This window comes from Oryzias latipes, chromosome 8, assembly GCF_002234675.1.
Source record: "Oryzias latipes chromosome 8, ASM223467v1".
Taxonomy (NCBI): Eukaryota; Metazoa; Chordata; class Actinopteri; order Beloniformes; family Adrianichthyidae; genus Oryzias; species Oryzias latipes.
Genome location: NC_019866.2, coordinates 22,198,657 through 22,211,571, shown reverse-complemented (window position 1 = coordinate 22,211,571; position 12,915 = coordinate 22,198,657). Strand labels below are relative to the sequence as shown.

The window sequence follows — 12,915 nt, the reverse complement described above, 5'->3', positions numbered from 1 at the left end:
TTTTTTTTCCATTGAAGGTTTTAATCTGAACAAGATTTAAGCTTTCAAAAGCTTGCATAGACCTTTGCTGTTGTCATGGATACTCCTCCAAAAAGGCCAGAATTAGCCTCAATAATCTAAAACAGTATTTTCGTAAAACAATTGCAGTGAAAAAAGAAAAGTCGGAGGTTAAAGCTACAAAAAAAGCTTCTTTATTTCCTTCCATCCGAGATCGTCTGCAGGACGAGGGCTGTAACAAAGTTCAGGCAGATGCTGCCTTCGGGTTTCTGCGGACAAACCCTCCATCAGCTGGAGGACGGAGCACCTCAGGTGAAAAACAGGTCCGGGGGGGTGGAAATGATGCAGCAGGTGGGCGGGGCTTAAGAGTCCAGCCGGCATATAGGGCTGTCGTAGACCATCTGCAAGTTGACCTTGTGTCCCACCAGCTCTCGGATGTTGTTGATGCCGTATTTGATCATGGTGGGTCTGCGGGTCAGAGGAGAAGGGCGAAATGAAAAACCACAGGAAACCCGCATCACAGAACAGCTGAGGTTCTGGAACAGAGGAAGGCTCTCATTTCCCATCATTCCTCTGTGCTCAGAGCAGGTCAAACGAACCACAAACTTTATTTTTCATGAAACCTAACCTACAATTCTGTGGGAGCAAAAAAAATACTTTTATTCTCTTTACCTGTGACACTATTTTGTAAAAAGGATCTTTTATGCTTTCTTTTGATTTGCCTTATTTAGAATACAAATTACTCTACATCCTAAAACCAGAAGCTTAACTGCTACTTTTTTTTTGTTTTTTTTGAGGTTTCCTTTTTTAATTTCACTAATTTCCTTTACTTCCTGCATAATTACATTTGTACTTGATTTATCGTGCAATTAAAAGGCGCATAAAAGCTCAACTCTTAAACCAGAGGATTGCTGCTTCAGTGGATAAAAAGCTATGCAGAAAAACAAAACCACTTTGTGCAAATTGGAGAGCACCAGACAGAATGCAGGATGTATGCGGGACACCGCAAGGTTCAGTTCTGGGCCCCAAATTGTTTATCATTAAAAAAAAAAGATAAATATAAAACATCAGAAGGACTTAAATTCATATGGACTGGTGATACAAAAACTGATTAGTCCTTGACTATCTAGTGGGGTCCAGATGACCCCACTCCCAATGTTAACGTTGGGAGTGGGGTCATCTGGACCCCACTAGACAGTGCGCTGAACCTTTGTTCTTTAATGATTTATGATCTTCCATGGTGTCCATGGATTACATGAAATCCTCTCCACCTTTATCCACATCAATGTAAGGGTGGGGTCATCTGGACCCCAGAAGATAGCACAAGGGTTAAATGTGAGAATTTACTCTAGTCTGAGCCTCGTGATGATTCTAATGTATAAAACACACACGGTCAGTTAAATGGGTCTGAATGAGGCTTAAAGAAGCCACAGCTTCTGCTCATCTCCTTTTCAAACATATTTTTCTTCATTTCTGTCAAATGTCGTTTTTTTTTCCTTCCAAAACTAAAAAAGACTGAATGTCTGAAAGAAATGCGATTGTTCTCAGTCTGAAGTTCTTTATCTGTTGTTTTTATGTTTGAAATGAACTAAAAAACTAAAAAAATTCTGTGTTAAATTGTTATTTTTTTAACTTTCATGCTCACTCGTGATGTGAGGACAGTGACTCATTCATTTCTGCTGCATCTGTTCCCTAGAAGGATGACAGTAAACGTAACCCTGCAGCGTTTAATGCCGTTTAAGGCTTTCCTGCTTTAATCTGTGCGCCGGGTCAGGCCCGGAGTGCTTCACTGGAGGATTCCTGCAGTCCAAAATAATAACTGCAGTCGGCTGGATGAAGTCTGAATGATTATTCCACCTGCAGCCGTAAACAAAGAGTTTAAACCCTCAGAGACTGCAGTGATCCTCTTCAGGATACAAAGCTTGGGTTCTGGATCAGGCTCTGAAGGTTCCCACCAAGCGGGAAACTGGGCTCACCTCTCCAGAGACAAGCCCCAAGCGATGACCGACACGTCCTCCGGCAGCCCCATGGGCAGCAGCATCTCCGGTCTGAAGACGCCAGAGTTTCCCACCTCCACCCACTTCTTCAGTCCTGCGTGTGCAGAGAGGCGCCGTTTGGATGAAAGCCGCAGGACAGGACACGGCAGCAGGAGGAGCCAGAACCAGCTCGTTCCGGGCACAAAACGGCGAGCGGAGCCGTCTCCACGGTAACGAAAACTGCTCCTCAGAATCCTCACATCTCAATGAGTTTTCATACTTTACAGTGAAAACAAAAGGTATTCCGTTCACATTAAGCTAAAAGATCATTTGGTTTCACATATGCAGATCTGTAAATAAGCTTTTATTATTTTATTTAACCAGGAAAGTCCCATCGAGATTAGAACCCTCTTTTCCAAGAGGCAGCACGTTTCTACACAAAAAATATGAAAAGCAGGAACAGCGAAAGGAAAACTCATCTCTAATTGTTTTTCCAGCGAGATTTCCTGTGGAAGTTATTTCTTCTCTCATATTATATTATTTTTTTTTACTATTTAACTGGTAAAATATGCCACAAAATTAAAAACGTTCAGTGATTTTCAAAGAATAAAGCTGTAATTTAATCAAATTGATCGTTTTTGAACAATTTCATGCCGAAGTAAATATTCTTTTGTAGGAAAACTTTTTTAATACAAGGAGCATTTTTGATGCATCAAAAGAAAAACTTAATTCAGCTTTAATCACAAAAGTTTCACTCTTTTTTCGAGGTGAGCATTAAATAAAAATCCATTTAATAATTTCACATTTTTTAATCCATTAAATTGTTTTCTTCAACACTTTTTTAAAGTTTCATGTTGATCCTCTATTGATCTATTTTCAAAACGTTCATAGTGGCCTTATAATTATGATAATGCTGTTTTTAGCCCAAAAAGCAGTTGTTTTGTAGGACATAGTTTCTGCAGAGCAGCAGTTCTTTAAAATTTTCCTCTGATTTGTGGGCGGGACCATTAGTATTTGTGTACAGGCTGTCCCACTAACTTCCAGCCCCTCACACCCCCAACCAACAAAAATTAATTAGACAGAGGTGTTGGAAAAAATAAATAAAATTGATTTGGCGATATTTGTATCGATTTATCAGAGCTATCCAGCTGTACAGTTCTGATCCAGATTCCAGAGGGGGGCGCGGAGTTTGTCATTCGCTCTTGATCGTCAATGATTTAAATAAACATGTTAAAAAACACTATTTTCATCGGAGTGGTTCTTTAAATGATTTGGAAAAGGAAGCAGTTTAATTCCTGAATTCACTGTTTTACTGCTGAATGTTTTACTTTGGGTCAGTTTAAACAGGAAGTTATGCAAAAGTCATTTTTTTGTAATCAAGTTTCAGATAGAAAAGTTTGCAAATTTAAACAAATCGTGTGGAAAAAGCAATTCAATCGATCCCATAGTTCTAGATGAATAAATGTTTCTGAAATCCAATAATGGACAGAACCCTCCCTCCCCCCTCACCTTCATGGTAGCTGAACACCTCCATGCTGGGCTCCGTGTACGGATTATATGCAGGTTTGAAGCGCAGTTTAGTGATTCCTGAAAAGAGAAAGCGGAGTTTGGCGAGTCTCAGACCCGTATCCGGTGATCCCCCCCCCCCATTCCATGCTTGGAATCAGACCTAGTTTGGTGAAGAACTGGTGCAGGACGCCCATGAGGTCCCCCAGCGTCAGGCCGTAGTCGGCCACCACCCCCTCGATCTGGTGAAACTCTGCCAGATGGGTGGCGTCCAAGGTCTCGTTCCTGAAGACCCGATCGATGGAGAAATACTTGACGGGAGTGAACTTCTCCTGGGGAAGAGCGGGATTACAATTCACCTTACAGTGGGATTTCCCACAAGCCACTTCCCCGGTTGCAGTTAGTCCAGAACTCAGCTGCACGACTTTAAAAAGCAACCAAAACCTGTGAGCACACCAGACCCGTTCTTGGGGCCTTGCCCTGGCTTCCTGTTATATTTTGTTTTTAATGAGGTCAGAGGTCAGCTCCAGCTTGTGGAGCCCATGACGACGATGAAACTAGAGGAGACAGAGCGTTCTGTGTTGTCAACCCTAAGCTGTAGAACGCTCCGCCTCCTCATGTCAGAACGGCGTCCTCTGTGGAGTGTTTTAAAACACATTTTTACTCTCTGGCTTTGAACGCCGCGTTAGTTGTGTGGTGCTCTCTGTTTTTATCTTATTTGTATTCGTTTTATTGTTGCATTTTACTTGCTTTTATTTTGTTTAATAATTTTTATTTAATTTTAGTCACTGTACAGCACTTTGGAAACTGTTTGGGAAACGTGCTCTGTAAATAAAGGTGATTGGATAATTCTCATGGCGCTCGCTAAAGCTGCGGTCACAAATACAACTAATTAGAACTTCCACCGCGTTCGAACCTCTGAGCTTCAGCTCTGAAGCTTGTGTTTTTTTTTTTTTACAGGATTGTTCTTTTGAGGTTTAGATTTCCTTACATGAATATGAAATTCTTTCATAGTTTCTAATTTCCAGAAACTAAATCAAGGACATTTTTTGATATTTGAAGAGCTGCAACGGCAGATTTTTGTCCTCCTTCCCATTGGTGAGTCAGTAAACAAAATGCTATGAAGAAAAGTGTTAGAGTGACATTTACGCCACCACAAAACGTTCTAAGCTTTAAATGAAAAAAATTATATATTTGCTTTCATATTTTATATTTTTACTTTCAAAATTATTAATTCTGCTTCAAAAATCTTTTTTGCATTGAAAATTGTTTTGCCTTCCATTCTGTTTTTTTGCTTTAATTTTTTTGTTTTTGGTTTCAAAAACTTTTTTTTCAAATTTTGCTTCTGCAAAACAAATGTTTTCACATGCGATGCGTCTCATCTCGCTTTGATTTTGTATGTGAGCATCTTTGAATTTGCTCACATACATTTCAGTTTAGGGTGACAAAGCTGCCGTCAAACAGCCTGTTGATTGAGAAAAAAAAAATGATGAAAGCAAAAATAAAAATAGTTGAGAAAGTTTTTGGAAAGCAAAAATAAAAATTTTCAATGAAAAGAAAAATTGAAAGCAAAAACAAATTTGAAAAAAAAAAAGATTTTTTATAGAATGACTGAAAAACAGCTGTTTTTTTCTCTATAGACATCTGTGGGGTTTGGGCTTTTTGGAGCCACTTCCTGATTGGAACGCCAGGGGGGAGTGGTCACTACAGTTCTTATAAACAGTCAGTGATTTAAGTCTTTTAATTTGAAGAATTATTTTTTTTCTTTTCTTTTTAAAATCAAACTCATGCTTTTCAACTGTCATGGCTTTCAAAGGGAGCGAGGTTTTTCGTGGGTCTGAAACGGCGTGCGGATGGGATTCCGTGGTCATACCTGCTGTGCCAGCTTATAGAGCATGCGTGCGCTGACCGCTGTAGTGTGAGTGCGGAGGATGTTCTTCTGAGCCTCTTCCATCTTCCAGTCATATTTGTACCTGGAAGGCGACAGAAGCGTGAGGCGCCTGTGACTGGGCAGCTGAAACGGAGCGGACTCGAGGAGCCGCCTCACCCTTGAGACCCGTAGCCCCCCTCTGAGTGGACCGTCTTCACCCTCTCCAGGTAGTCCTGAGGGAACTCGTGGGCAAGTGCTGGGTCTGAGAAACGATAACGACGGTGACTGACCTGGTAGAAACGAGAGGGCGGGGGCCCGTGTGGTGCACAGAATCACCTGACAGGAAGAAGGTGTCGTGCTGGTCCCGGGCGGGGTGCTGCTGCGGCTGGAAGAGGGAGTCGAAGTTCCAGAAGGAGCTTTCTATGAAGTTATTTGTGGGCATCTCACTAAAACTGTGGACAGAAGAGAGTTTGAGTCGTGGGCTTCTATTGATCTTTTGTTATTCCCCTCCCAGCCAGCTGCTCACCCCATCTCCAGGAAGATCTGCCTGAACTGTGTTCGCACCTTCATCAGCGGGTGCAGGTGACCGCAGTCTGGAGCCACGCCCATGGCCTCAAAGTTGTAGGGTTTAAACTTTCGGTCCTTCCAGCTGCCTCTGAAACAGTGACGGGACCAGATAACACTTTAATCTACGAGTGAGAGGATTGAGAGCAGAAAATTTGGGGACATGAAAACATCTGGATCATGAATTTAGACAAATCCCCAGAGAAAGATCCCTTTGGGTCTTTTCTTTTTAAGCCTCATCAGTCTTATAGCATTGCGGGGTCAAAATGACCCCACCCTTACATTGACTTGTTATAACTACCATGACAAAGATGGATAAAGGTGGAGAGGATTTCATTCAAACCAGTGAAAATCACAAAATATTGAAGAAAAAAGGTTCAGCAGACTGTCTTGTGGGGTCCAGATGACCCCACTCCCAACGTGTAACGTTGGGAGACAGCACAAGGGATAAGCTTCATTGTAGGACATGCGTTTGTTCCATCCTGCCTTTAGGACCGAGTCCACATCTTTGGACCTTTCCCCATTTTTGGGCGGCTGTTTCTCTGCGTCCCCGGTCTGAGGCCCCGCATTGTCACGGGCTGACAGAGAGGGCCAGACGGGACACGACGCGTCTCATTATGCTTAGTAAGTCATAGGGGGACCCTGGGCTTACGTGGCAATCATCTCAGGCGTGAGCTCCGTCTCCTGTTTGGTCAGGGTGGTGCTGAAGGAGCTTCCTCTGGTGATCCAATAAGATTTCACTGTTCTGAAGAAAGAAATCCAAGGAGACAAAGAATAGTTTTTGTTTTTACATTTACAATCATCAAAATAATAAATAAAAAAAAACAGAGTTTGCTCCGTTTCTGAATAGGACTTTGAAGAAATGAGCCACTTTAGAGTTCTACCGGAGCATTTCAACAAATGATGTCAAGACATTTTATTTTGTATATTGTACCACAAGAAGTCGTGTTATTAGAAAATGACGTGATATTTGTGTCAGTTGTGCCACAAATGCCAACATTTATCAGGATGCTTAGGTAGGGTCTCTGTGTTTTTAGTGGGCAACAGTGGATGCAGTTTGTTTTTCCCCGGACTAAAATGCGGAAGTGAAGACTCGCTCTGATTGCAGTACTTTAATGATAAAAATCCTCATAAAACCTTGTAATGAAACCACCAACAGGAAGAGTTGGGTATGCAAATCCTTAAGACAGCAATAAATGTTAGCATATTTCGCGGTTTGCTGCTAGTGCACACGTGTTGACTCAACGTTGTACTAATGATCAAAACACCAAAAGCTTTAAACTGTCTGCTGTTTTTCTATCCTGTTTTATCATGTCTACTGATGTTTTATTTTGATCTTTACGTTTTATTCTGTTAATTTCTTATTGATGTTTTTTAACCTTATACAGTGACCTTGGGTGACCTGAAAGGCGCTTGAAATAAAATGAATTACAATTATTGTCATTATTATTAGTAGTAATCGACATCCAACTGTAACTGTAGAAAATAGCTGTGGAGTGTAGCTCCAGGTGGGTGGGAGGAGCTAAAAGAATTATTTAACAATATTAGTTTTTCAAACCTACAAAACCTAAAGAAATAAAATAAAAGCTTCAAAATCGCACTGTAAAAAAAATAAAAAAATAAAAAACAGCGAGACTACAGAAGGTGAACTGTAATATTGTGAGGGAACAATGCATGCAGTCTCTTTTTTTTTTCCTTACAGCACACTGGCTGTAGACGACTGTCAATCAACCTCCTCCGCTGGCTTTCCTGTACATAACGTGCTCAGTTTACCAAATCTACATACAGTTAATGTTCATCATGATCAAATCTTTGTTTTCATTCTATAATCCTTATTTTTCTACTAAAATACTTTGAGAGTTTAAACAAAAAAGAAATGTGAAAATGTTCGTGTCTGTCTGAGAAAAGTGGATAAAGTGAGGAGTTTTACAGCCTTAAAACATCCTACTTTGTGGATTTCACCAATAATAGATTAGTTGTGGAACCGCTTGTGATAAACAAAGGAACATTGTAGTAAACATTAGATTAAAAATCAAAACAAAACAAAAAAAAGAGCTTGATATAACCTCTTAGCCGAACGCAACAGAAAAACTTTTTCATTTTTCTCATAACTCAATAACCTTTTTATTTTAAAGCATCTGTTAGGGGCAAACGGCTTTAATTTAACCAGAATGAGACCTTTAATCTATCATTTAGTTCAAAAATAAGATCATTAAACTGATTTTGAATAAACAGAGGACAAAACAAAATGGAAAAAAGTCGATAACGGGATTGTTATCAGTAATGTTTAGAGCTTAAAAACTTTCATAAGTTTATCAAAACAATTGATCAGACTTTTGCCACACCACTGCAGAAAACAAGAAGGACCTATAGCGAGTGAGGAATAGATTCCTCAAAAAGCTTCTGCTAGAGAAGTTTCTCCTGAACCTGCAGACCTTCCTGTATCTCAGTAAAAATCAATCTTCTAAAAAAATTAAATTAAAAAACTCCAAAGCATTTCTGATTATTACAAACTAAAAGTGTTCAATATGTCTGCAGCTTTGATCTAAAGAATAAATAATGATAATAATAAATATAATAATAATAAATATAATCTCAGTCTGTCCATTGTTGCTGTGGCTCCTCCCCTGACTGCGAACGCAGAGACGTAACGAAAGCGTCAAACGCAGACGTGAACTTCCTGTCAACAGCTTCTTCCCCACCAACTCCAGCCAAGAGCCCAGAAGTGAAGAGGGTTCAAACCAACGGACAAGTCGGATCAAAGCGGCCCAGAGGAGAGCGGCCCCTTGATCAGCTTTCTGCACCAGCGGTGGCTTTACGAGCCAAAGCTTCTGGAGAAAAGAGGATTTTGGTGAACGACACAACTTACATAAATACTTTGGTGATCTAACACCTTAATCCAAACGTTCCCATCGACTAGATTCCATCTCCATTTTTGCGTAATGATCCATTGACAGATCCTGACTCTCAATCGATGAGCATTTCCTTAAAAAACGCTGACCTGTAAGTGATGGTCACACAGATTTACATGATGCAGTATTCTTTAAAGTCACTGCCTAACATTTCTACATTTTTAGAATTGAAATCTAATATTTTCCTCGATGTTTGCAATGATTTCTCCTAAAAACTGATCTACATCTAACTATCTAAAAGTATGATTAGAAAGTTATATTAAAAGCGTGATTTTTTTGTGTGAACCAGAAATGTCCTCATAGTTATAACTTTTTGATCAGAAACTTCTGTAAAAAAATTAAAATGTTTTGCTCTGTGGAAGCCAAACAAAGCTTCCATAGTTAAACACGGTGGTGTGAGTATAATGTCGATGAACCATGCTGCTGCCTCCTGCTTGGTCAACATAATCAGGGCACAAAAGAGAAGGAAAACAACATTAATAATAAAGATCAGGGTGACGTTTAAAATATGAACGATTTTAAAATGGCACCAGTTCAGTTGTTAGGGACGCATTTTGAGTTTTTAGAAATATTAGACCCAAGGAATAAAAATGTTCAAATCGAGAAGGTTTTTGAGGCTCTCATGAATCAAATTCACACACCAGATGTTCCAAAACACCTACTTCCTAACAAAATGGAAAACAATCTGGAAGCAGGTGTTCCAGTTTATCTGGAAGCAGGTGTTCCATACAGACTGGACGCAGGTGTTTGTCTTTCTGTTTGTCTGGAAGCAGGTGTTCTGGACCACCTGCAAAAGTGACGGGACCGGATGACACTTTAATTTACGAGTGAGAGGATTGAGAGCAGAAAATGTGGGGACATGAAATCATCTGGATCATGAGACAAATCCCTATAAAAAGATCCCTTTGTTTTTTTCTTTTTAAGCCTCATCCTTTTTATAGCATTGTTTTAGCCCATGTGGGGTCAAAATGACCCCACCCGTACAATGACTTGTTATCACTACCATGACAAAGGTGGAGAGGATTTCATGTAAACCAGTGAAGATCACAAATCATTGAAGAAAAATGGTTCAGTGGACATCTGGACCCCTTGTGGGGTCATCTAGACCCCACAAGACAGCACAAGGGATAAGCTTCATTGCAGGACTTGATTCATCAATACTGTATTTTAGATAATGAGCAGCAAAGTTCATGCGTTTGTTCCATCCTGCCTTTAGGACCGAGTCCACATCTTTGGACCTTTCCCCATTTTTGGGCGGCTGTTTCTCTGCGTCCCCGGTCTGAGGCCCCGCATTGTCACGGGCTGACAGAGAGGGCCAGACGGGACACGACGCGTCTCATTATGCTTAGTAAGTCATAGGGGGACCCCGGGCTTACGTGCCAATCATCTCAGGCGTGAGCAAGTGTTCCAGTCTGTTCAGAACACCTGCTTCCAGTTTGTCTGGAAACAGGTGTTCACCTGTTTCCAGACAAACTGGAAGACTGTGTTCTGGAAAATCTGTAACCAGAACACCTGCTTCCAGTTTGTCTGGAAAGATTGCTGCTTCATATAACGGGAAAAAAAAACTCAATCCCGTCCAGTCAGCCGCCTCCTCTGAGGAGCAGCAAACCTTTCAGAGATGACTTACACCTCGGTGAGCAGCTTCCTCTTCTTCAGCTCGTTTTTGTCCTTCTCCTCCAGCTGAGCTCCGCTCCGCACCAGAAGCAGCTTTTCCCTCACCTGGTCCTGTATGTTCTCCACCTGAAGCACAAGCAAACACGCATGAAGAAGCTGCACCCGCGTGGGGACGCACTGTCGGGCGGCGAAGAGCGTACGCTTCGGAAGATCCTGGGCCCCCCCTCGTGGGACTTGTCCACCCGGATCCACTTGTTGGACATGGCCTTGCTGAAGCCGATCTTCCCAAAGGACAGTTTCTGCAACAGACGAACGCAGAGCGATGAAGCCCGAGAGAGGATTCTAGAGACTGATGGGAGGCAGTAAAAACACGTGAAAGGTTTCTGCAAACTTAAGACGCAAAATTTTTCAGGAAGCTGTAAACACGAAAGAGTCAACATTTTCAAATAGTTGATGATTTATCTGCTTCAGATACAAAAACCAGCATTTATTCCCATTTAATACAAGCTGTAACACCAGAAAAACACACTGCAGGTGTGGCTCTCAGACCACCGGTCACAGGTACACTGTCCACGGTAACAGGGACAACGCCAGACCCCACGGGGACGGGGACAACGCCAGACCCCACGGGGACGGGGACAGCGCCAGACCCCACGGGGACGGGGACAACGCCAGACCCCACGGGGACGGGGACAACGCCAGACCCCACGGGGACGGGGACAACGCCAGACCCCACGGTGACGGGGTCAGCGTCAGACCCCACGGTGACGGGGTCAGCGTCAGACCCCCCGGGGACGGGGACAGCGTCAGACCCCCCGGTGACGGGGACAGCGTCAGACCCCACGGTGACGGGGACAGCGTCAGACTCCACGGTGACGGGGACAACGCCAGACCCCACGGTGACGGGGACAACGCCAGACCCCACGGGGACGGGGACAACGCCAGACCCCACGGTGACGGGGACAACGCCAGACCCCACGGGGACGGGGACAACGCCAGACCCCACGGTGACGGGGACAACGCCAGACCCCACGGTGACGGGGACAACGCCAGACCCCACGGTGACGGGGATAGCGTCAGACTCCACGGTGACGGGGACAACGCCAGACCCCACGGTGATGGGGACAACGCCAGACCCCACGGGGACGGGGACAACGCCAGACCCCACGGGGACGGGGACAACGCCAGACCCCACGGTGACGGGGACAACGCCAGACCCCACGGTGACGGGGACAACGCCAGACCCCACGGGGACGGGGACAACGCCAGACCCCACGGGGACGGGGACAACGCCAGACCCCACGGTGACTGGGACAACGCCAGACCCCACGGTGACGGGGACAACGCCAGACCCCACGGGGACGGGGACAACGCCAGACCCCACGGTGATGGGGACAACGCCAGACCCCACTGTGACAGGGACCCCGCGCTAACAGGGACAACGCCAGACCCCATAGTAACAGGGACACTGCCAAGTGGCTTTATCTGACCCAATGGATTCTTCAGGGTTAAACTGGTAAAGTTACATAAGAATGTGAGCAGAACGGCCGTTTGTATCTGACTGAAACAGGAGTTTATTTGCCTTAATTCATACCGAATTGAAAGCTTTTATGATAGTTTAGAACAGGAAGAAGAAGAAAAACAGTATTTGCATCTGTTTCATAGTCGCTGGTTCTTTTTATTGCTTGCAGAATCTAAGCTGCAGGACTTCTGGATGCCGAAGGAGGATTTAGAGGGAAGAGAGATGATGGGAGCAGGAAGGAAGGGAGAAAAACAGATGCAGATGGACTTTGCTAGAAGAATACAAACGACGGGATTAACTGATTATTCCAGAAAACTGAGGAGCACGGGGTGACAATTAGCGAAAAAATAGGAAGTAGATAGATTTGAGATTCTAACGGATCCTAGAAAGAACCACCTTTACCTAAGCAGACTCGGGTTCTCACCATGAGTTCGCTCTGCGGCAGACCTTCCAGAGGAATGGAGCCAAAGACCCGGGCTTCATGGCTGCCCTGCTCGGCTAACTCCGTGCCCTCGTCGGTCAGCTCCCAGTGCTTCGAGGAACGCTGTTCGGCTGAGATAACCTGGACAAACCAAAACAGAGAAAAGTTTATCTTCTCTCAAACCGGATTGCATCAGTCACACGCCGACTTCTTATATCCTCACTTCCGGTGACTCTCAGCGGGGAAAACTCACGTCTCCAAGCGACTGAAGACTCTTCACGGCTCCGACGATGACCTGGTGGTCTACTCCGATGCTGCTCGCCACATCCAGGCTGTCCACGCCGCCGTCCGCCTTCTCAACATGCTGCAGAAGCGCCTCTACAGATGCGGAGTCCGCCATGATGGGAATCCCGGAGCGTGACAGAGAACGGATATGACGTCGCACTCCCGGACAACGTACAATGTTTGTGGAGGATAAAAAACGACACTGCCCTCTAGCGTTGAAAGTTAAAAGCTGCGTTTTTTTTAACAGC

The 12,915-nt window shown here is 43.7% G+C and overlaps 1 protein-coding gene across 1 annotated transcript; it reads right to left on the bottom strand.

Annotated features, from left to right (window-relative positions):
* Positions 1-12,819, bottom strand: farsa (phenylalanyl-tRNA synthetase alpha subunit). Its single transcript, XM_004071843.4, has 13 exons — positions 12,636-12,819; positions 12,386-12,523; positions 10,640-10,738; positions 10,453-10,565; positions 6,566-6,658; positions 5,876-6,004; positions 5,686-5,801; positions 5,527-5,611; positions 5,353-5,452; positions 3,643-3,811; positions 3,483-3,560; positions 1,974-2,088; positions 1-465 (listed from the first exon to the last, which is right to left on the bottom strand). The coding sequence occupies exons 1-13, from the start codon at positions 12,780-12,782 to the stop codon at positions 360-362; spliced, it is 1,488 nt and encodes a 495-aa protein (XP_004071891.1). The 5' UTR covers positions 12,783-12,819; the 3' UTR covers positions 1-359.
* Positions 12,820-12,915: the final 96 nt, after the last annotated feature.